The sequence below is a fragment of the Anomalospiza imberbis genome, chromosome Z, assembly GCF_031753505.1.
Source record: "Anomalospiza imberbis isolate Cuckoo-Finch-1a 21T00152 chromosome Z, ASM3175350v1, whole genome shotgun sequence".
In the NCBI taxonomy this organism is placed as follows: Eukaryota; Metazoa; Chordata; class Aves; order Passeriformes; family Viduidae; genus Anomalospiza; species Anomalospiza imberbis.
In genome coordinates this window covers 68513686-68537869 of record NC_089721.1, presented here as the reverse complement: position 1 = coordinate 68537869, position 24184 = coordinate 68513686, and the positions used below count along the sequence as shown (strand labels likewise).

The following is a 24184-nucleotide window of genomic DNA, read 5'->3' as shown; positions in this document are numbered from 1 at the left end:
AGTTGTGTTTTTGCATGCTTCTAACTTGTCACCTCACTGCACTGTGGTAAGAGGTTTCCTGTGGTTCCTGGAAGATTCTTGTCCCATTGTTGCTGTGCAGAAGGGCTATGCAAATTACCTAGGGCCAAAGCAAAGCAGCTATTCTTCTCAGTGAGTGCCAGGATTGTGCCTGCTGCATTGTGTGCAGTCCAGAACAGCAAACATCTATCACATTGAACTCCCAGGGCTCAGCTATGCCTTAAAGACATGGTTTAGCTTTTAACAGAGCTGATCAGCACACAGTGTTCTGACTGTCATTCCAAAAGAACAAAATGACAGATGGGCTTCTGATATCTTCGTCTGGAGGTAGAGAATGAGAAGAGCAAGTTGGTTACTAATTTCCTTCCTGTCACTGAAAGGAGGAATGTCCCCATGCTTGACACAACTTGCATGGACGTGTCAAAATTAATGAACATTTTCACCCTCAGCTGTGCCAGAGTGAGCTTCACACCATTGTGTCCCATGTGGCCCTGAGATCTTAATGCAGCCATTTGCATTCATCAGGGCAGCACAGACAAAATGTGAAAGTTCAAGAGTTTTGAAATGTATCTCTGTCATCAAGATGCTTTGCAGTAGGAGTGCTGCTGGCTAACAGCCATGGTTCATATCAGTGCACTGTTACTGTTGATCCTTTTCATTACACTTTTTTCTTTCAGGTCTTTGCATCTGATTATCAATAAAATAATTTTTTGTTCAGATCTGTTATTCAGATTACTGTTTCTAATTGGTATGACTGCTCTTATGTAAAAAAAATATTCCTGATAATCTCTGAAGTAATACATACAACTGCAATTCCATTTAATTATTGTTGGTTTTATTTGTTATTTAACTTTTGGGATGAGTTTAGACTCATGAGAAATCCCATCCAGCTGTGCAAGAAGACACAGTACTTTTAAGAAATAAGGTACTTCTGGGGGTGGGCTAAGGTGTCAGGATTGTATTCCTAATGGCTGTATATACCAGACAAGTTATCTTGATTTTAAATCGTATTTAAAATTGGTTGCAGTGAAGTGCCAATAAGATCCTTTGTGTGAATAGTCTTTAAGAGTTGCTATGCACTACATATTTCCTTTGGTTATTTTTTAACTACTGCTTTAATACTTATGTTCATTGACACATCTATTATTCTAACAATTGAATAAGTAGGTACATTCAATTCTACAAAGTAAATTATCACTTAGTCCTTTACCTAAAAAAGATTGGGTTTGGAAATATTTTCAGATTTGATCAATGAGATTTATCAACTCAGATTCCGGAATTCTTCACTAGTTCTTGTCATACTGATGATTATAGAGGTGGGGCAGTGGGAAGTGCTAAAAGCAGTGCATTGCTTGACTAGGCATGAAAATAGGAGGGCTCATTTGCAGGGCTGCATTTGAAAAATAAAATTAGAACAATAAAGCTGAGCTATCTGGCAATGGAAACAGAGGTTGACATTTTAGGGCGTATAGCTGCTGCTAATATTTAGGTAAGTGCTCTAGGCCATTTTCCTCTAATTGAAAGCTGATGCCAAACCAATTTAAGTGATACAGTCAGTATATTGGGTATTCTGTTAGTTTAAGTTTTGACACTGCCTTGACAGAGGTAAGGTGGCTGACCCTTAATGACAAAAATTTGTTTTCTGTTTGTACAATTATGGTGGGTATTTATTGTCGACCTAATCTGTAGCAAGGGGTTAGATCTTCATGTGAGACTTATTCAGAGTGTTTACTCTGAAGGAGTTAATTTCAGAGAGTTAATGAGCACTCAAGTGCTGCTCACAGGCTATCAGCGTTCAAAAAATCTGTTGTTTTATTCTGAGCCTTTTTAGTTTTGAAAACAACCCCATTCAAAACAGATTTCACCATCTATTTTTGTTACTTTTGGCCCTTTTCATTTATCGTTCGGCTGATTTGTTTTTCCTCTTTCTCCTCCAGCTTCTTGGTGGCCTCCCAATATCCAAAGTACAAACTATCATTGCTGTGACAAAGGGTGGGTTGCACCTGCTCCGCAGCACTCGGATATTTTCTTCATGGCTCTCTGTGTGAAGTCGACCTTTCCTCTTTCTTTCTTGAGAGCTGTGTACTCATAGGCCTTCAGCTTGCTGTAATAGTCTGAGAATTTATTGTAGAGGATGGAGATGGGCATGCCATTCAGGATTATTCCAAAAGCAATGCAGAGGAAAGCAAACAGGCGTCCAAGGTGAGTTTCTGGACACATATCTCCATATCCCACTGTAGAGATGCTGACCTACAGGCAAACCAACATGCAGTTTATTAGCTGAGAAGAAATACACAGACAGATATGTTCACTGATCAGGGACAATGTTACAGTTAGCTCTTTTTAAATTTGCATTGTAATTCTCAAATAGTCTGTGCTTTTTTTTTTTTTTTTTGCATGCGTGCCTCTGTGTGTGTGTGTGTGTGTGTGTGTGTGTGTGTGTGTGTGTCTACTAGCTTTCTTATGCAAAATATCCCTAATTAAAAAAACCCAAACCTCTCATGAAGTAAAGAAACACAATGGTTTGATGCCATTCAGGAGGATTTTTAGATTTTTGCCCTGCAGAGGGAATTTCCAGACAACTTCCACACCAGGCTGTCCAGAAGGTGAGTTTGCTTGGCTGTACAGAGAGGATAGATGTGGCTCCTTGACCATGCGAATCCACTGACAGCTGCAAACCTGCTCCCTCATCATGTCACTTGGAACAGATGTCCTGTTTCTAAATCCACTGTGCTGATAAAACACAGTATTTGGGACTTATTCTGTGGGTTGTATTTTGAGTTTTACCTTTGTTTTTCATAGATATTTTAGGAACTAGTGAAAAACACACAAAAATCTTCAATTAATTATGAAATAAATTTTCCTATTTGCATTATAAGAAGAAATTACCGAGGACTTCAAAATTTCTATATGAAATCTCCTTTAATGATTACATACCCACAAGGAACTGTAGCCTGGAAGGTTTTGCTTGCAGTGTATGGTTGCAACATGTATAATTATAGTGTTAAATAAGTACACAGGTGAGTAATTTTTGCTGAATTTCCTTTTGAAGAAGGATTTAGGGGTTGTTAAAAATGTTTCAGCTTTGGTTGTTGGAATTGTTTTGGGGCTTTTTTTTTAAGAGTGATGGTGTTTAGTGTATTTATTTTGCATGATTCTGAACACTTTGCCAGCTCACTGTGTACATACCTTTACATTTTTCTTCTCAGCCAATATAATTTTCTCTTTCTAGCCTATGGATATATGAAAGAGCTGTTTTATGGGTCCAGTGCTACACCAAGTACTGAAATACTTCCATTGTAAAATTCAGATCAAAAATTAATGGATGTTTGATTAGGGAGATGCTACATTTCAAAAATGTACTCTCAAACAGTCAATCTAAGATAATTCCTAATTTATTTAGTTTCATTGCACACATTTTGATGCTTTATATTTTTACACTGAGTAAATATAACTTACTTTTTTTTTTTTCCTGGCAGGTAAAACTTGCATGTTGCTGTCACTTTCTAGTCTGTGCAAGGGATCTTTTTCAGCCAGTGAATTTTATTTAATTTTTTTTCACAGTGTCTCAACACACTCTGTATATCTGCTAAATAGTAACCTAAAATTCTGACAAAAATAAGCCACAGATAGTAGGACTTTCATTGTAATGCCCTTGTGGCTTTAACACTAAAATAAGTCTTCAGAAGGTCACTGTGTAGAGTTTGCCATCCACTAAAATGGTAAATAGAATATTTTAAATGGAGAGAACATTAGAGTACATGAGACAGCACTGGGTGAGCACATTTTTAGGATGCACCTGGTCCTTCCTGTGGAATAAAAAAGATTAGTGATTTGGTTTAATGGAAATTAAGCCACTGGATTTGAATGATAATACAGGATAAATATCTCCAAAAATAAATACTGAGATGAAGGCAAGATGTTTATCTCTACCAGCCAGGACAAAAACATTATACTGTGATAAGGTTGTGTACCACTGGCATAGTCTTATACATTGCCTGTAACAGTTCAGGAAGGATGCTTCTTCTCCTACATGTGTGAGTTGCTGAATGCTGTTGGATTTTTATAAAATTTGAAAGATCTAGATATTTTAATTTATAGTTCTAAAGAATGAATAACTTTAGAAAGTATTTTATGCTTTGGAATTGCAATGTGCATGATACAGCTCCTGTTTTGAAGGCATTTGCTCAGTTAAATAGGCCTTTTTCACCTAGCTATATAAGTTTATTAGGAATATCTAAATGATTATGGTATCACCAGTTTGAAAAAAATGAGCCCCATAGATTTTGCATATAACCTGCATGTTCAGAAGACAAAATATTTTAGCAACGTATGAATCACCAGTGCTTTCATAGTCTTTATATATCACCTACAGATGATCTATGAAGGTCACATTACAAGGCTCTTTCCTTTATTCACTGGTTTTCCATCTTTCCATGGCCCAGCTTAAAGCCTGTATTCAGCACAGTTACACATTCGCTTGTGCACATATAAACGTGTGCATCTATGCTTGTCTGTAAGGTTTTTTTTCTCACATGTGCTGAATCATTGCAAATGTATTAAACCACAACATCTCATTGTCCATGGCAGAACCAGAAGTGCAGACCTTGGGCTCCAGGATGGCTGGCCAGGAGAAGTGACCTTGAATGGGTTGGGATTACTGTCTTGTGGGCCCATATGCATCTTGGGGTATTCAGTATCAGTGCTGATCAACCAGCAGGAGATATTCTAACTCCTATCCAGTCTATTTGCATGGGCTTCTTTCTCCAGGGAAATGACTGGGACAGAGCTAGACCCATAGCTATGCCCAGGGATGAGAAGTGCTCCTGGGGCCCCCCACAAAAATAGACTATGCAAGCTGGCATCAGCTGCTGAAAAACAAAATGTATGTTACAGTAGTCTAGGGCGAGCCTTAGGGTTATGGATGGCCAAGATGTGCATCCTGTGCCTTCCCTCAGCATCAACAATGTCTAGCTACACCTTGATTTAATCTAGGGTGCTATAAACTCACACATCTTCTGCAGCACAGCAGAACACAATCTCTTGTGTAAAACAACTGGTGGTCCTCATGGATTTTTAACAGCCAGAGTTCTGGGACAGCTTTCACTTTTAAAGTGTGAGTGATCTGACTGTAGTTAACAAACTATGTCTCATCATCTTGCAGTTTTATGGGTCGCAGAAGACCTACATATAGAATAAGAACAAAAATCCTATAACTACATAGGCAAATGCATGCATTTTTTCCCTATTGTTTTAGGAACACTGACAATGATACTAAATTGGGAAACTTTTTTTCCCTGTGTCTTTGCCCACCTTTTCTTTAAAAGTAGAAATACTGTCTGCATATGGAAATATGGGAATTTCAAGACCACCTGCATGATTAAGCCTTGATTTAAGCTTACAGAGAGGTGAATGAGTGCATGTGTGTGTGTGTGTGTGTGCATGCATATGTCCTGTAAGCTTAGAATTCAGAGCAGATGTTCACTGCTCTGAGCCTGTTGTTTTCAAGACTGTCAGCAGCTCCAGCTGGGAGGAGAGGGGAAGGGGAGGGGAAGGAAGGGAGGGTCTCTGGCTACCCAGCAAGGTAAGATGTGTTTACTTACAGCAGCCCACCACCAAGCATGAGGAATGCTGGTGAAGTTGGTACTGGAGACATCATGCTCCACCGTGTAGACCATGGCAGAGAAGGCAAAGATGCCCATGGCAATGAAGAGCAAAAGGCAGCCCACCTGCTGGTAGCACTGGCGCAAGGTAAAGCCAAAGGCACGCAGCCCTGTGGAGTGGCGGGCCAGCTTGAGGATGCGGAAGATGCGCATGAGGCGCATGATGCGAAGCACTTGTCCTACCTTGCTCACCCGTCCCACCTTCTCGATATCATGCTCATGTTGGGAGCCCCGACCCCGGGGCTGGTCATCGTCAGTAAAGCATTCAAGCAGCAGCTGCAGATAGAGGGGCAGGATGGCAATGAGGTCTACTGCATTGAGGGCACTGCTGGCAAAGCGGCGCAGGTCTGGGGTAGAGACCAAGCGCAGCAGGTATTCCAATGTGAAGAATGCAATGCATAAGGTCTCAACATGCTCCAAGACAGGCCGGCTATCCCCACTCTTCCAATCTACCTGCTGCATCTCCTCTACTGTGTTGAGTGCCAGGGCCACCACGGAGATTAGCACGAAGAAGCTGGAGGCCACTGCCATCACTTTGGCGGTGACAGAGGAGAAGGGCTTCTCCATGAGGTTCCAGAGGCGCCAGCGCTGAGGACCGTAGTAGCGCATATGATGGAAGAGCTGCTCATTCTCCTCAGCCTCTGCCTGGGAGCGCAGCTCCCGTTGGACCTTCAGCTGCTCACTCAGCTCGTCCCGGCGCTCCTCGAAGCAAATGCGGCAGCAGCGGGGTGTGTATTTGAGACGCATGCCCCAGTAGCTCAGCTCCTCCAGGAAGCTACGGGGGCACAACTCGTCCCTCACCCGCAGCACCCCCGAGGCATAGAAATTGTACACCAGCTGGAAGACAGCTGGGTCGCGGTCAAAGAAATACTCATCTACCTGGGCAGTGTAGTCATCGCACAGGCCTAGCTGGCAACGACGGTCAGTGGAGGTAGCCAGGCGGCCCAGGCGGGTCTTGGGGTAGATGGCCACTGCCTGGTAGGTGAGACGGTAACTTTGGCCACCAACATTGATGTTCAGCATGGATGGAGCAGATGATGTGGCCAGGGATCTAGAGGAAAGAGCAGGGGAACAAGGAATAAATGATGAGGCCTTGCTTTCTCCCTTAAATGTGTCTTCATATGGCCATTTGCCTTGTTCTTTCTCTTCATCTTCCTCATCTTCATTGTCCACATAATAGTTGTAATTCCCCTCAGGTCCTGGTTGCAGTAGGGGCTGGGCGCTCAAGGGAGTGGTGGCAGAGGAGCCACTCTGCTTGTCTACATCAACGACTTCCTTTTCCTTCCCCTTGCTGGGCTGCAGGAGGATATTTGATGCTTCCATCTCTCTGCCTTTATGTTTTAGGAAAAGAAACTCTTGCTGACTGTTAAACTGCAACATAATATTATTCCTTACTCTTCTCCCCTCTTTGCATTCACCTAATCAAGTAGTTAACGCCAGTCCTTTTCAACACTGCAAAAGCTGGCAACCTGGTTTCCTTCTCTCTTTATCGCAGAAGTATTATGCACAGCAGTTGTTCTGCATATTTCTCCCTGCCAGCCACCACTCCAGTTGTTGTGAAAGCTCTGTGTGGGATATAGACACATGAAGACTGCTGTTGACTGTTTTAATCTTGCTGACAGCAAAGATCTGAGTGCTTAGAGGAGGGGATTTAAGGGCTATTATCCTCTTCAAGCCTCGTTTCCCTTAGGCTGTGACGTGAATGATTATGGATCCATAAATCTATGAAAAATCAGTAGGGGGGAAAATCCCCTAAAGTTTTATTGCTAATAAAACCCACACATTTTCCTATTTCAAATACATATAGATTAAAAGTTATCTGAAATAAAAATGTATGAGGGGCAGAGCGAAAGAGAGCAGTACAGATTTTTTTTCATCCTCATAGGCATAACATGGCTTGGTTTTCTTTAATGAAAATAATGAATAATTGATATGCAGATAAAGGGCAGGAACTCACTGGTGTATCTGTTAAAATGCTTTCAAAAGGTGAGCAAATAAAAGTAATTTCATTTTATTCACAGTTAGAATACCTCCATTTGGCTACATTTGGTTAAGAGCTGAGGAATATTTCAGTCTGTACCTGAAGCTTTGAATGCACTCTGTGACTGCAGGTCTAATGTTCTGCTGGGCTCAGTGGAACCAAAGGGCAGGGGTATGAAGGGGTTTCCAGCTTCAAACTCATCATGAGCTGCTGAGAAACAGCATAAAGCCACTCTTTTTTCTCTTGTAGATTGTGTTAATATAGCATAAAGCTGCAGTGGGTAACTAGCAGGACAGGAGAGATGCTTTCCTTGTGTTTGGATGGAGGTTTCGTCTTCAGCTCTGTTTGAGCTGGCATCAGCAATTCCTGTAACAATGAGCACCCCAAAAACCAGGTTACTTCCCCTTGTCACTGGGAGCACTTCAGCAAAGCTGGAGCTCCTGTAAAGCATGGGATGCACACAAGAAAGTGCAGGTTCCTTATGCATGCTCTCAGCACCTGACTTATAACTCCCAAGTAGCAGCTCATTATTGCACCTGATCCAGCCTGATGCAGGAAGGGACAAGGCACTGGAAAACTACTAGCTTTGGCAATACCCTTGCAGGTCTGGAAGGCCTCCCATCTGCAGTTCTGTAGCCTGCCTTCCACTTGCAGCTGCCTTTCACATAGGCTGCTGGGACAGTGTATCCCAGAGCACTGCTGCAGTGTTTTCACTTTGTTGTCCTCAAGCTTCTGTTCTTCTGCACTGGTTTCAGGTTCTTGCTCCTGCAGACCCCAATACTGTTGTTTTGGTAGTGTCCTATGTGAAGAAATTGCTGTTGCTATGACAATGTCTCCTTCTTTTTTCCTGTTTCCTTACCTCCAGTAGTAGCTTTTGTATTTATATTTTCTAGTTCTTGACAAAATGGAAGATGCCATAGCTGAGCATTTTGCAATACCTTTGTTCTCAGTCTGTGTTCTAGTGACTGGATCACACTAAACTGTTCAAGGTTTCTTTCAGTCACACTCTTTGAGGCCTGAATTATTTGTAATTCATATTTAATGCTGTTTGAAAGTGAATTTGTCTCTCCTGCCTATTTTCTTTCTTGATGCAAAAGAAGCAAGGCCCCTATTAATAGGGATTGTCAGCACCTCTTTAGAGATACTAACCTGCTTTGCAGTTTGCCTTGAGTATTAAACTCAAGGTGAGTTTAATACATGGTGAGTCCTTTGTACAGCAACCTTAACTCAAATTAATGTCAAGTTTCAAGGCTGTTTCTTTCTCCTAAGCAAACTGTTTCAGACATAAGAAAAAGGGCAGTTCACAATACCATCATTTTAGTACCAAAAATTCTTGAATTTTTCTTCATCAAGATCCAAGGTAGACCATAACCATATTTCTCAAGCCAGTCTCTGCTGTAGCATTTAATTTTGCTTTTTGTCATCCTCCCTGGCCTCACTTCTGAGAATTATCCAGTAAGATTTATTGCTTACTATTCAAGAGATCATTTCTTATGCCATACTGCAGCAGCAGGAGCTTCTACAAGGTGAACTTCATGACTGTCAGATACCAGCTCCTCATGCACATGGACTCAGATCTTGCACATCATTACTAAGAAAAGCAAGGAAGATCACTAGCTTTGGTCTGCTCAGACTAATCTCTTGGACTGAAATAATCGTGCGAACAGAGCTCTGGGCCACCTGCTGCACTCTGCTCAAACTTGTTTCTAACTGGCAAAACAGCTAAAATAAAATTATTTCATATATGTTCTTTGTTTTCAGGTGGGAGTTGGTTCTGAGGTGCTAGATTCTCAGTCTAGACACATAAGAAAATGAAGTGACTAGAAAGGACCCACTTTTTTCCCTTATCTACCTTATTTAGTGTGCTGCTTTTCTTCATAAACGTCATTAGTAATAATTGCTCGTTGTCTTGTATGGGAAAGAGCAGACTCTGGGCTGCTTAAAGAACTAGTTAGTAAAGTCTCTTGGGAATATTTTTTTAAAATTATTTGAGATATATACTTGTCCCTTTTCAAGAGTCCAGGAGCAGCCAAATACAACGTGTTGAAAGTCAATCCAGTGGGGGCAGAAGGTTGGCTAGGCTGAGCAGTGAACTTAGATGGAGAAGGAAAGCATATGAACACTGGAAACAAGGTGACATGGGCGAATGACAGAGATGCTACTCGTCTCTGTGGAGAGAAAATTTGTGTGACCAAAACTCAGATAGAATTCAAGCTGTGCAGGACAAACTGAAGGAAAGCAAAAAGGACTTTTTTGGGTTTTATATGTTAACAGGAAAAAAAGGGTCAGAGATAACATTGGTCCATTGCTTGATGAGGTCTGAATAAAATTTCAGACACAGCAGAGAATGATGCCACCTTCACCATCAGTCTTCAAGCCCAATGATGGGCTGGATCCTCGGAGCCCATTGTTGGAAGACTGTCACTTGGGGAATGATAGATTCCCAGGCAGTCCTGAAAGTGTATGAGACTTGCTGTTGCAGTTGGATGCACACAGGTCTATGGGGCTGGATAGGATTTTTGCCATGAAAGAACTGGCTGATGCACTTGGCAGGACCTCTCTCCATTATATTTAATTTGTCTTGTGAGTCTGGAGATGTGCCAGTCAGAGGGAACTTGGAAATTGTCCCAGTTTTCAAGAAGGATAAAAAGGAAACTCCGGAATTAATAAGCCTGGCATTTTCACTGCAGCACATGGTAAAATCATATGGAAGGATTTCTGGGAGTTACTGAAAAACATTTTTTGAGAGACAATGCAGTCATCACAGTAAGCACGGGTTCACAAGGGAAAAGTCCTGTTTGACCAATTTAATTTTCTTTTTTTGTCAAAGTAACCATAGGTGACCAAAGGAACCCAGTAGATGTGGACTGGTTTTATTTTAGCAGAGCTTTTGGTACTGTCTACCACAGTACCCTGCTGGATAAACTGCCTGACATACAGCTAGTTGAGTCCATAATACATTGTGTGAGCAAGTGGCTGGTGGGTTGGGCTCATAGAGTTTTGGTAAGTGCTGTTACATCAGGCTGGCAGCCAGGGACCAGAGGTCCCTCAAGGCTCCATTTTAGCACCAGTGCTCTATAATGTTTTTATAAAAGATCTGGATACAGGGGTCCAATGCACATTAAATAGGTGTGGTGATTTTACTGCACTAGGAAAAGTTGCGGACTCCCTTGAGGGTAGAGATGCTCTGCAGAGATATGTGGGTAGATTAGAAATTTGGGCAATTACCAACCATTAGAAACTAGGCAAGATCAGTCGTCCAAACATCCACTTGGGATAGGGTAATCCTGGATGTGCATGCAGTTTTGAGGACTAGAGGTCTGGGGAAAGAGATCTGGAGGTTTGGGTCTGTGGCAAGCTGAACATGGGTCAGCAATGTCCTGGCAGCCAGGAGGGCGAACTGTGTCCTGGGGATATCAGGCACAGCATGGCTAGCCAGGCAAGGGAGGGGATTGTCCTGCTCTGCTCTGCCGTGGGGCAGCCTCACCCCTCGAGTGCTGGGGGCAGTTCTGGGTGACACAGTAAAAGAACATTGAACTATTAGAGTGTCCAAAAGAGTGTGACCAAGGTGGTCACAATAAAAATTCTCAATGGCAAGACTGAGGCCACTTGGTTTCCTCAGCTTGGAGAAGAAAAGGCTGAGGTGATCTCAGGGCAACCTACAACTTCCTCAAGGTGGGCAGTGAAGTGAGAGGTGCTAATCTTCTCTCTCTGGTGGCCAGGGATAGGATATGGGGAAATGGAATGAAGCTGCATGAGGAAAAGTTCAGACTGGACATGGGAAAAGGTTCTTCATGGAGATGGTGGTCAGTGATTGAATCATGCTCCCCAGGGAAGAGGTCACAGCACTAAGACTGTCAGAATTCAAGGACTGTCTGGAGAACACTCTTAGTCATATGGTTCAATTTCAGGTAGTCCTGCAAGGAGCAGGGATTTGGATTCAGTGATTCTTATGAATTCCTTCCAACTTGAGATATTGTATGATTCTCTGACTCTATGAAGAAGAAATGTGAAAACTTAGCAGTCAATAACATTGGAGAATGCTATCCAATCCAGCTTCCTGAGAACAGGATTTTAACGACAGAAAACTATAGTTAAAATGGAGTGAGCAGATGGGTCTTTGCAAACCTTCATTTTTAGGAGTGCTGACTTTTCCGGGTTAGGCAACTGTTGTAGTAGTACAACTGTAGTTATAATGCTCTTTCACTGAGCAAATCAGCTTCAGAATTGAGCATGTGTGCTTTTTCTTTGTTTAAAAAAGATAAATTTTGAATTAAAATTGCTTTAAAATTTTATATGATCCTATAATGCCTCAGTCAATTTGTTTCTACCTCATGAGGAACTTTTCATAGGTAGTAGTTTTTTAAGGTCAGGACAGGCATATAAGATCATTTGTTCTGACCTACTTGAACAATGGCCCCAGAATTTCACTAAGTAATTTTGCCATTTTGCATGTTTCAAAGGGTCCAGCCAGGCTCTTTCCTTAACATCCAGTGACTTCTGAAGCTGACTATGTGGAAATTACTGCTAATGGTGATTTTTAACAACATAGTAATTAATAATGTCCTGTTTATCCTTTTAGGGCACTCAAGCAGCTGTGTAATAGGGCTGAAGGTAGACTGACTGACTGCAGTGTCTGCTAAAACTGTAAGGGGTGACTCAGCAAGTAAGAGAATTAAGATTCTTTGCTGTCTGCCTCTCCACATGCCAGTACTTTGTAAAGGGGGATTGTCAAAAAAAAAAAAAGAAAATGGAATATTTTTTTAAATCCTGAGATAGAGCTTTTCCAAAATGCCAGATCTATGCAGAGCTGAACCAACATTCACTTTATGCTTTGTCTCTACTCAATTCAGTTATTTAGATTCAAATGCAAGCAGGTAAGCATGAGGATCCATTCTGCTCTGTAATTTCAGGTGTCTTTGCACCCTATCACCCTGGCAGACTTTCTCAGCCATCAGAATGCCATGCTATTGCTAAACAAATGCTTGCCTGGTCCTTGCTTTCTCTATTTCTGCCTGTTTGGTTTTCTTTTTCCGCCACTTGCCAACCCTGCAGCTGCAGCCAGGCAGACAATGCTAGGAAAGGATGAGTTAGTGGTAAGAGAGGGTAATTGAGGGGTGGGATAATCAGCATCATCTAGTCAATCTCTTCCTGCTTCCAGGGAAGAACTCACATGCCTGTGCAATCCCTTTCCTTCACTCATCAGTGTTACTTTCATCTGGAAGGGAAAAGAACACAGAATGACAGCTACAGATATAGACAAGAGGCAGAGGAGCAGACTGGGGTTGTGGTCTTGTCACCTGAGCATTTAGGCTGTGTCATCCAGGGCAGCAGCAGTGATGCATGTCCAAGGGGTGTATCAGCTGACTGCAGCAGCATACCTGAGTACAGAGACCTGGGACAAACGATGTGTGCCCCCACTGCTGTTGTGCATCAATGTGTCCTTGTCGGTATCTATTTCCATCTTGGCCACTCTAAGTTATCACTTTCCTCTCCTAGTGAACTTCTACTTAATTTTGTAAATTACAACCTTTTTAAACAGGTAAACCCACAGTATTTAGGTGCTATAGCAAGTCAATACATTACAGCAGCAAACACACATGAAAATGTGACACATACAAAAGCAGCAGTACCATATTCCCTATCTTAGTGAGTTCATAAGCCTTTTTTACAGATGGGATGCTGAAGAACAAAGTGATTTAACCTGGAAACAAGCAGGAGAAGAATAAATCAGTATTTTCTGTATTTCATATTGCTGGGCTTTCCACTAGGCCTTGCTTACTCTAAGTGTTGTCTCATTCATAAACATTAGCAGCTCTTCAGACACAGGCAACTGGTGCCAGCCCTGCAGTGAACAAACAGAAAAAGCACACAACAGCAGCAGCAAGAAAAAATTTTACTAAATGAGTGGGAGTAAATATGTGCTATATGTAAAGAAACAGGAAATATGCTGGAAGCAGAGACCAAGTCATGGCAGTAACACATTGCTAAAGCTATGGGAGAAGTGACTTGTGCAATCAACAGCTTTATGTTTTCTGAGCATTACAGATTTATGGGAATAAACACTTTTCTTGCTGACAGACTCGCCAGTTTTGCTTTGAAATTTTCTTCAGTTTGCTGAAAGGGAGGAAGTACTGATATGTTTATGCAGTGTTTCCACTTCCTCTCTCTGCCAGGAATTTGCACTTGTGGGTTTTTTAATTTGTTTTGCTGTTTCCTTATGTATGATAGAGGCACATTTGAAAGGCAGCATGTAGTAATACAGTGGTGGGGTTTTTTTTGTTTTTTGTTTTTTTTTTTTTAATGTGAGACGACTCTGCAAAACAATAATGCTGCTATACAAAGAAAGAAAACTATCAAATATCAACAGCAATAAAGTCATAAAACAGAAGCCACAGATGAAGGTGTGGAACAGCACCAAACAGCCCTTCCTGGCACACTAAGCAGCATGATATGCATTCTCTTTTCAGATTTCAGGATCACTGGTGGGCTGGACATCAATCTGTCCTATGAATTACAAAGACCCTACTGAGTTTGTAAACTGTAACATTCTGGTACTGTTCCAGCAACCACTTCTTTTTTTACCCTGTTCACATCCCACCACTAGCAAGAACCAGCCACCAGGAGCACAAATCTCAATGTGACATAGTTTATTGTGATCCAAAAATCAGGATCTCAAAAAACACCAAACTAACAAAAAAGTCCAGCCAGCCAGCCAACCCACCAACCAACCAGCCTCCCCCTCTGCCTCACCCCACCTTGCCCAGAAAAAAGAAGAGGAAAAAAAAAAAAAAAAAGAGGTGCAAAATAAAGAGGTACATTAACCTTGGATTCCTCTTGGTGGCATAATGGTGAGTTGTGTTAGACTCAGTTAGATTCATGTGTCAAGGCCTCTGGAGAGAATTTTGTTTTGATTTATGTATTCTGTCACACACTGTACTGAAAACAGCTGGTTCTTTACTTAGACTTTACTAAAAAACAGCTAGCAACAGGGAAAAAATCCAATTAATTCCTGCATGTTCCTTGTAACAGGATCTCACAGACTTAGAAAGGACTTAATGCAAGGCATATATCCAGGAATAGTATTTTCCAAGTTCTGTCCCTTAACAAACATATCCATTGTAATAACTTCTTCCAATGTCCCTTCTTGTTTCCTTGGGTGTAACTGGCCCTCCTGAGCCTTTCTTATACTAGTGCTACCAGTGATTGTAAATTAACACAGCTTACCTGTCTCCTTAACATTTACTTGCTGCTTTGCAGCTGAATTACCCTCATGTGCAGGTCTATTGCTATGCTACACCTGAAATCTGAAAGAACAGCTTGGCATCTGCCAGATCCTCCACCCAGGGACATATCCAGCTTCACAACAGCATTCCCTTTAAGGAGGGGAAAGGGGGTGCCACACTTCCTGAAGTGAATTTTCTGACTCTAGACTTTTAAGTCCATAATCCATAGTGGATTTTTTAAGGCTGTGCTGTTGTGAAATTTTGTTTGGTTCATGCATAGGCATGTCACACCGCTCCCTCTCCCTGTGAGTTTAGGACTGCAGCTGCATGGCCTCTGCTTTTCTGACATTTATTTCTTGCTTCCTTGTCTGCCCTTGTTGTATCTGTGCTGTACTGCCTTGGTCCCACCTATCTGCCTGTTCTACAGGAGGATCTCTCCCTATGGAATCAGTGGCACTGGCATTCCTCTGAGTCAGGTGTTTATATTTCCTCTTGAAGATATCTCTATCCACAGCATGCTTAAGGGCTCATCTCTCAGCTTCTTTATGAGCGTGTAATATGCTCTATCATGATGAATTTCAAAGAATACAAAGTATTCTTTTAGCATACAAACATTGCAAAATTATTAGTTTCCTTACACACAAGAAAGATTGGCTAAAAATAAACTAGCTGCTCCTTGAACTTTTCAGAGGAAATTAGATAACTTTGTGCAGTGGAAGAAAATATTTCAGTCATTACTGAATGCTTAATTCAGAGCTGATTGTGAAATCAAGGTCTGGGGGATATTTCCCAAACACTAACAGATTTATAATAAAGCTCCCTATATATAAAGCTGCAGACCAAAGAACAAGTCAGTTCAGGGGCAAAAAAAGCTTTTGCAAGCCTGGATTTTTAGCCAATTTTTGTGTATGGATGTTTGCATACACACATATTTCATGCATATGTGTGCAAATCTGTCAGCAAATTGCTATCCTTATCCTAACCGTGTGCCATTTGCAAACCACTTTAATGCATTAAAAGCATTTTGGGCATATCATGAAAATATTGTTTACTGATTTGAATAGGTTATCTTTTATTTTCCTGCTGTGGCCATACACTGCACTGCACTGGCTTGATTTACAGGCTAAACTTTTCTAGAGAAAATTTCAATTCTCAGCTCTGTACTTCTCTTGCTCAATGCAATGCAATACTCCAAACTTTGTTTCTTTGTTGTTCTCAGAAATTGCCATTGTTTGGAGAGTGAAGATCAAGAAAAGATCTGTTGCTGATGTTGTCTCTGAAGAAATAATGAATATACCCTTGAAAATATTCCTTTGATACTGACTTCTGGTAAAAAAACAAGTTCATTCCTTACCCTATCCTCAAAGTCTGGCAAGAGAAAAAAACAGGTAGAGCTGCAAAACTGCGGAAGGTTTTCAAATGTGACAGAATAACAAGTGCCTGTTTAAGCTAATCACTACCTTTGTCAAATACAGCTTGAAAAATCATCTTGAAAATTGGTTCTTTTAGAAAACACACTGTGTCCTGCTGTTTAAAAAAAAAAGGTCACAAATCCCTATTTTGTAATTATGAATGTTAATTTTGCTGTAATGACAGGTTAATTGCAAGATGTTTTCTGTCAAACTGGAGTTGCAGACCTCTGTACACAAGATGGTCTCTTGCAATTTGCTTGGAAGACAGTATTTAGAAAATACTCTGCAAAAACATGATGTCATTGCTATTGTGAATAACCATTGCACAAATAAAGAATCTAGATAGCTTAAAAAACAGTATCAGCAGACTTGCAGTTTATCTACCTCAGGAAATCAGAAGAAAAAGTCAGGCAGAGGTAAGCTTTTCCCTTATGCATGTGCAAATGAGTGGCATAAGTGGTGAGACACGGTTGCTGGAGTTATATGGGTTAATTGCAGCTCAAACTGGGCGTACTGAAGCTGATGTTCAAAGTGTGAGAGCATCCTTATTCACCCGGTGTGAGGATGGCTTAGCAGTAAGCTGTTGCCAGGGAGGGAGGGAGGGAGGGAGGGAAGGAGGAAAGACATTTCCTAGAATAAGTTGGCACTGGGTGACCTGAGGCAGCAATGAGAGGAATAAGAAATGCAGTCAGGGCAGTATGCAGTTCATTCACAAATGAAGGAGATTTGGGAGTAACAATCCATACATAACTAACTGATAGTATCTAATGTATGTTCTTGGCAGTGTAGCAAACAGGGATTTGCCTAAATTGTCAGCACCCCTGTTTGAAATCCATTTGAGGAGCTGGAAAGCACAGTACAAGTGTAATTATGCTTCACATTATATTTTTTTGTAAGGGTTTTTGTACCATTTACATGACCAAGAATATGGCCAGGATGTCCCTTCCAGCATGATCCTTGGCTTATGATTAGTCAGTCATTTGTGATGGGTCAGGCACACATGCCTGTGTGATATTTTCCTGCCTCAGAGACCATATGTCCAATAGTAATTTTCATATCCTATCACTCACTTACTTCCTTAATATGTTTTATACAGATTTCTTTCTCAGTAACTTACTACAATCCCCTGCTAGGACAAGGGGGTCCTGAAGGACAATTCTCTGTCACCATTTCTGCTTCACTAGCTGCATTAGGTTATGTCCTACTTCATTAACCGTCCGTCAGCCAATGTTTTACTTTGTTACCAGTTTAATTCTCCACTGGCTCATCACTGTATTTTTTACATGTATCTTCACAACAAAACTTGTCTATATGGGGTCAAGGGGTTCAATAATCTGCCAGACATAATTTAGCTATGAAAAGTGTGGAATGCCATTGTAGAGGGAGATAAGTGTGAGGGTGAAATGATAGGGAGCAGTGATTGCAGATCAGAAGGACCAGAGGAAGCAAGGAAAGAAGGAGACTTGATGTAAAACAACATATGCAGGGGTATTCATATTTAAAGATTTAACAGGAAGTCAGGCAGACAAGGAGACAGGGAGACATCATACCAAAGACATCATACAGGGAGACATCTCCCAAATTGCTCACAGATTCCATGGAGTGAAAAAGAGTGTGTTTACAGAGGGTATTCTTTTCCTTACACTTTCTCTTTTGCAATGAAAAAGTAAATTATCCATTTTGTGATACTTTACTACTCTACAGCGTAAAGGCAACAGGTTGCTGGGGACAGTGTAAGCAAGGCTGCCACCTCTAACGCAAGCACATCATCACCAGTGGCATTTTCAGTATCTTTGAAGTGGAGGACAAGACTAGGAAGAAACCTTGGACTGTTGTCTTTCCTGGATGGAAACAGTAAGGAAGCCTACATCTGGTGACAAGAAGCTGCTTCAGCTCTGTGCACCAAGGGCACAGTAGTGGAGGGCATCAGCACAGGAATGATAGTTTATTGCTAAGGGATATTGAGGTACTGAACACTGAATAACAAGGAAGATGATGAAGAAGCACCAAAACCCATCCTCACTGAAGAACCCCAGGAATTACAAAAAGCAACATGGTTCATACAAAATTAATTAAGACTGGAGTTTACAGCAAGAGGTAAAGAGTAAGTAATGCACATGTAGGAGAAGGTTTACAGTGGGAATGAAAAGGTTGTGATCCTGTGATAACCAGTAGTCACAGCTCATCAGTTACTTCATTTTTTCTGTCTGTGATGAGTTTTGCAGACCTTGAGGAGAAAGCCTAAAATATGAGACATATTTAAAGAGAAAGTTTCTGTTTGTACTGTTTCCTAGCATTTGTCTTCCTGAACCTTCACATAGGTGACTGCCAGAGCTATTTGTTTTTCCTGGCTCTTCCTCCATATCTCCCCATTGAGATGAACCAACATGTTCACACAGAATCTGCTGGAGGCAAGACAGTGCATAGTAGTCATGAAGCATCACAGGGCAGCTCTGAACTTGCCACATATGCATTGGACTTCATCTAAGGTATTTTTCTTAGCATTAAATCAACATGTAGAACTGTAGGTTGAAGCACTGGCAGTTCAGATGTTCCCACTGCTTCGCCTTACTCAACCTTCTTGATCCTGTCTGCTGCTGGTGACCACAGCCTGTACTGAAGCCTGTGGTGCTCCATTGCAAACAGTGATTTGCATACATTTTGGGGGAATATTTGTTACCTGAGAATAGGAGGGGGCCTGGCATACATTACAATGTCCTAGGTTGCAGTTTTCCTGGTACTCACAATTATGAACTGCAGTTAGTTTTGTTTTGCCATGAACTATGCTTTAAGCTAAATCCTGATCTTAAATTAACCCTGCAATATATCTCTGGCTCCTGGATTTCTCTCTTTATTATTTTTTTCTGATTTTCTTTTTCTTCTCATATGTGAGCAATTGCATACCCATCCTAGGCTGGTGGGACTAAAGTGTAATGAGCACAAAAAAAACATTATAGCCCATTTGGTAAGTGAAGCAGCACACAAGGAATATAATTTCCTGGACTGCAGTCTTATTTATAAATTGAAGAAACATACACACATAATACATTTAACTACAGATGGCATGAATCGGTCCATTTAATTTAAATGTCAAAGTTACAAGGCACTAAGGGGGGAGTTTGGGGCACGAGGGCCTGTGGCATGTACAGAGGGGAACCTGCCTCACACTGCCACCACTATCTCCCTCCAGCAGCAGTAACATTGGACTGTGACCTTCTGCTTCCCAGGAAGCAACACCATGATATCACCAACCCACACCCTGTCTGGAACATTGCTGTCAGGTTTCTCTGGAGGCCATGGCCTAGCCTGGGTGCCTGTATCCCCAGGTATCCCTCAGGGTGGGCAGAGATAGCTTGATCCTTAACTTGGTGCCAGGGGAGGAATATAGAAGCATGAACCTGGTTAGAATGGTGGAATGAGCTAAATCATTTAGGTGGTCTGTTAGGTTGTAATGGAAAGCAGGCAAGTTAAAAATGGTCCTTGAGCCTCAGCTGAATTTCAAGAGCATAGAGTCTATCCTTGACTTGATTTAGGCAAGATAAATCTGCACCCACACATGCTCAGCAGTGGTAGAAGAAGCAAATCTTCTGCAAGCTCGATCCTCTGTCTGAAGAAATCAATTGAAGTCATCATGATATTATGCATGCCAGAAGGGAATGCTGCTTTAGCTGCGGTTCTAACAAGTTATAGTGATGAAGAATCTGGGATGATGGATTTTTAGTCCATTTGAGATAAACTGATGCCTTCAAACTTAAGAATGCATACTAAGACATGTATTAATAGATGTTAATAGGTCACTGACAGAGGAATCCCTTTTTAGCCTTTTGTTTATGCAAGCTTCCAGTGGCGTTCCACCTCAAAAGCTAGTGATAAAAAAAAAAGCTAGTGATCAAAAAAAATTTCCAGTGTAGAAAACATTTAAACATTCAGCATTGCATGTTGTCTCTAGTTTGAAGTGAGTACTGCATGTTCAGACTGCAGATGTAGCACCCTGGAATCTGTAGAGGGTACTTGAATGAGCAATGAAAACAGGACCTGATGGCTTGTTTGTGCTCTCTTCACAAATGAAGAGAGGTTTTTGTGAGTTTTTTTCCATTTGTTGTGACGGGATGCCATGGTGATTGGAAATATAAATAGGCAGACAGTTTAGATGGATAGAAACATTGGTTCTTTATGGCAAAAAATACCAGTTTAGCTGAAAAATTCTCTGCACTTCAGCATAATGCTTGCACAGCACATTTATCTACCCATGAGATCAAAATTTCATTTTTTATGAACCAGTCTTTGTCTCCTGGGGAGAAGCAATACTTTGGGGTTTTAAAGCATTTCCATGGACAACACCACAATGTCAGAGCACCAACATATTTCGGGAAGGAAGGATCTTCTAAGAGACTTAAGGGATAAAATCTTCCTTAGAGTAGTTTGGAACTGCAAGGTTTGGGGATTTGCTGACAGAATCTCAGCAAAGTGCTAGATAAAAATATTACACTTGTAATTTTTCATCAGTAATGCCCTAAAGGCAAATTCCATTTATCAGGCCTGTTCACAGAAGAGTTTATGTCCTGTCTCATGAACCGAAAAAAGAAAAGGGATTTGTTTCTCTATTTTAATTTGTTATGTTAGCTGTAAAGTTAAATTATACTAATTGTTTATTGTGTTTCTGAGAGCTGGAGTACCTTAAGTAATTAATTACCCTGGAGTTATTGCTGCTCTCTGTGTGATAAGTATAATATTCAGTTTGCTGATGAGACCAGACACAGCCTTTCTCCCTGCCTTAGTGAATTCAGCAGTACTATTAAAATACAAGACCTTTCAGTCTCCCCAGCTGCAAGCAGTATGTGAGAGTACAGCTGTAGGTGTGGGTAGTAGGAAACAGAGTGCTTTGGACATGACTTGGCAGGGTTCAGTGGTGGACAGGTCTGTGTGTTGGTGATGCAGCTGAGCAAAGGCTGAGCCAGGTCACCAGGTGCAAGGCTGAAGGTGTCCTATTACACTGAGGTCAGAATTTCAAACTTCTCTGCTACTAATCCCCTCCTGTCAGCTTCTGTGGAGAAATGCATGGCCCGAAGCTGCAGCCTTCCCTGCCTAACCTTCCCCAGCTTGGTGTGCTGAGCATGACACCATATGGTATAGCGTATCCCTGTGGTCAGCTGGGGTCAGCTGTCCTTCTGCATGGCCAGCCTGCTCTCTGATGGCGTGGGGAAAGGAGTAGAAAAGGCCTTGATAGTATGTAAGTGCTGCTCAGCAATAATGAAAACATCTCCATGTTATCAACACTGTTTTCAGCAAAAATCCAAACCACAGGCCCATACTAGCTACTGTGAAGAAAAGCAGCTCCACTTCAGCCAAAACCAGATCATTTGTGAAGCCCCTCACCCAACGACACTTTGTGTGCTAAAGTTTTCATAGCTCACAGATGAGATTAGATGAATTCTTAGAATAAAACATGAAGGACAGTTGTAAAGGAAGATAACTGCATTTAAGTGACAAAATATTCTGTCAAAATGTTCTGTCAAAGTATCACTATATGATGTCCTTAAATTCTCCCTAGGCACCCACAGATGGCTACTGCCAGGGAGCAGACAGTGGGTGAGATAGACCTCTGATAAGCCCTGGCACAACTGGTATTTTCTCCTCATGTGATGACCTTGTCCATCTGCTGTAACTGTTGTTTGTAATGCACCCACTGATAGGAAGTTATGAGGGCAGCACAGCCTTGGTATTCTGTATTTATAAAATCAAGGGAATTTGATTAAATATTTGGTATTCCTAGCCATGAGACAATACAAATAACAATGTTGAGAGAAATTATAAATGGCTCAGTGTCGCAGCACATTCTTCTGTAGATGGTGCTCATAGAGTGGTGCCAGTTCCATTTCTGCCTAAATGACTTTGAAATGTTCAGTAGGCTGTGGTGCCATACTCAGCAACGGTGTTGCATGAAGTGTTTTAAAGGATTCATTTAAACAGAAAGCAGATTGTATTCCTCTTCTAAGCCTGCACAATATGGTTTTCTTTCTAGGGCTGGTAACCTGCTGCTACTGCTTGAGAAAGGGCAAGGGAAAACCCTTTGCCTTTGCCTGATAAAGCTGACTTATAGGGTTGCTCTGAGCAAGGGTTGCTCCCTGGCTCAGAGGGGATGTTTTGTAATCACATCTGGAATCAGAACTACAGAATGAAATTGTGATAATGCAACTTGTCCTTCTTATGGCATTTTTCACTTGTTGCATTAAGAACACAGCTCTCCCAAATGGTTTAAAACACTTAGGTGACTAGGTAAAACATCTCCATGTGTGTAAAATCTAAACCATGCAGCAGTCCAAAAAATGAAGCCCAATGTCTTGCTATATCCTGCTGTACCATCCTGTCAGTTGCTATGTGTACCACCAATTCAACAGCTGAAGTACCCTCATAGGAGCTGGCTATCTTGGGACTCCATATGGTCCTTCCTCCTTCTTGCAGCACATAACCTAAATAAGTAACAACTCATTCACCATCACACTGAGAATCTGTTACTAGAATGACACAATTGCTGTAGAAACAAAAGGCAGTTTGGGGACTTTTGCATAATGTTCCCCTCTGAATTCCAGGCCTCTCTCTCAAAAAAAAAAAAAAAAAAAAAAAAAAAAAAAAAAGTTTTATTTCAGCATGTCTCATGGCATGAAATTTGTAATTCACAGGAGGATGTGCCTTCATCATGGTACACCTTAAAAATAACAGATTATTCTTCAGGAAAGAAGTTTTCACTTTTGGAAAGAGACAGTTTATCAGCCTTTCCTCCTGCCGTAAGGTCATCTTTATCCACTGAATTCTATTAAATATCAAAAAAAGGTTCAGATTTTTTGGCTGATGAGATATGGGAGAAAAGGCAGAAGACATTTCAAAAAGCAAAACTGAAAAAAGTAGAGTGATTAGTGGCTCCCACCACAGGTGCACACTTTGTCATTCGTGCACCTTGGGGTAAGAAGGAGTCAGAAGTGCTTTCAATTTACTGTATTTGATTTCACTTCTGAGACTAACAATCTGTTCAGGGACTCTAACTGTGATGCTGGAAGTATGTCAGATTTTGGATTTGCATTAATGAAGGATTTGAGAAGAAAACAATACAGTACTCATCCTGGCAGTGTACTCAGAATACCCTTCTACAAACACCTGTTTGACACAGAATTTCAAATGCAGTAATTCTTGAGGTAAAATGTGTCATGAGCAATTCATTTGCTCTGGCCAAAATGTGATGTACCCAATGTAATTTGAAATCAGGAGAGTGGATGATGAAGGGCCTGCAGGGCATAACATAACCTGAAGAAGCTTTATGTCTGGGATAGTGCTGAGCAATCTTCAGACAAATAATTAAAAATGAATGATAAACAGGTTGAAGAGAACAAGGATTCCAGTAAATGTTGATGTATCAGCCAGAGGAGTTTAGCTGACATCTCAACTATCCTGTCATTTGAGAAAGGATTTTTTGGCTGTGAGTCATAGAACCATTTAGGTTGGAAAAGACCTCTAAGGTCACATCTAACCTTTGACTGATCATCACCTTGTCAATTGGAAAAGCAGGTCAAAAGTTCTTGGAAGTATGTACATTTTTTTAACTCCCTTGAGAATTGAAAGGATATGTAGAATTCAACATTACCAGGCTTTCTTTATCTGCAGCATGCAAGTTTGAATCACCAGTTCCATAGACAAGAGGTTAATATAGGAATTACAACACACTTTACAACCTTTTTCTCTCAGGACATCTAAGGCCGAGAGTCATTCAATCTGGTTTCTGTTAGGTATAAAGATATTATACCATTAGATCTCATTAAAGAGCTGCTGAGAGACACACTTCTCAGTAACAAACATCTCCATTTTCCCAGGCAGTAAATCAGCACTACTCCT

The 24184-nt window shown here is 41.2% G+C and overlaps 1 protein-coding gene and 1 long non-coding RNA gene across 2 annotated transcripts in view; both read right to left on the bottom strand.

The window, feature by feature from the left end:
• Positions 1–1361: 1361 nt before the first annotated feature.
• On the bottom strand, positions 1362–7548 carry KCNV2 (potassium voltage-gated channel modifier subfamily V member 2). The gene is made up of 2 exons (XM_068176528.1): positions 5622–7548; positions 1362–2268 (listed from the first exon to the last, which is right to left on the bottom strand). The coding sequence occupies exons 1-2, from the start codon at positions 7059–7061 to the stop codon at positions 1993–1995; spliced, it is 1716 nt and encodes a 571-aa protein (XP_068032629.1). The 5' UTR covers positions 7062–7548; the 3' UTR covers positions 1362–1992.
• A 33-nt stretch (positions 7549–7581) lies between these two features.
• LOC137464940 (uncharacterized) overlaps positions 7582–24184 on the bottom strand; it is a 28126-nt gene continuing 11523 nt past the window's right edge. Inside the window, exons 2-3 of the long non-coding RNA XR_010994495.1 lie at positions 13367–13507; positions 7582–8028 (exon numbers count right to left, since the gene is read on the bottom strand). This is a non-coding gene — a long non-coding RNA (uncharacterized lncRNA). The remainder of the gene's footprint in view (positions 8029–13366; positions 13508–24184) is intronic.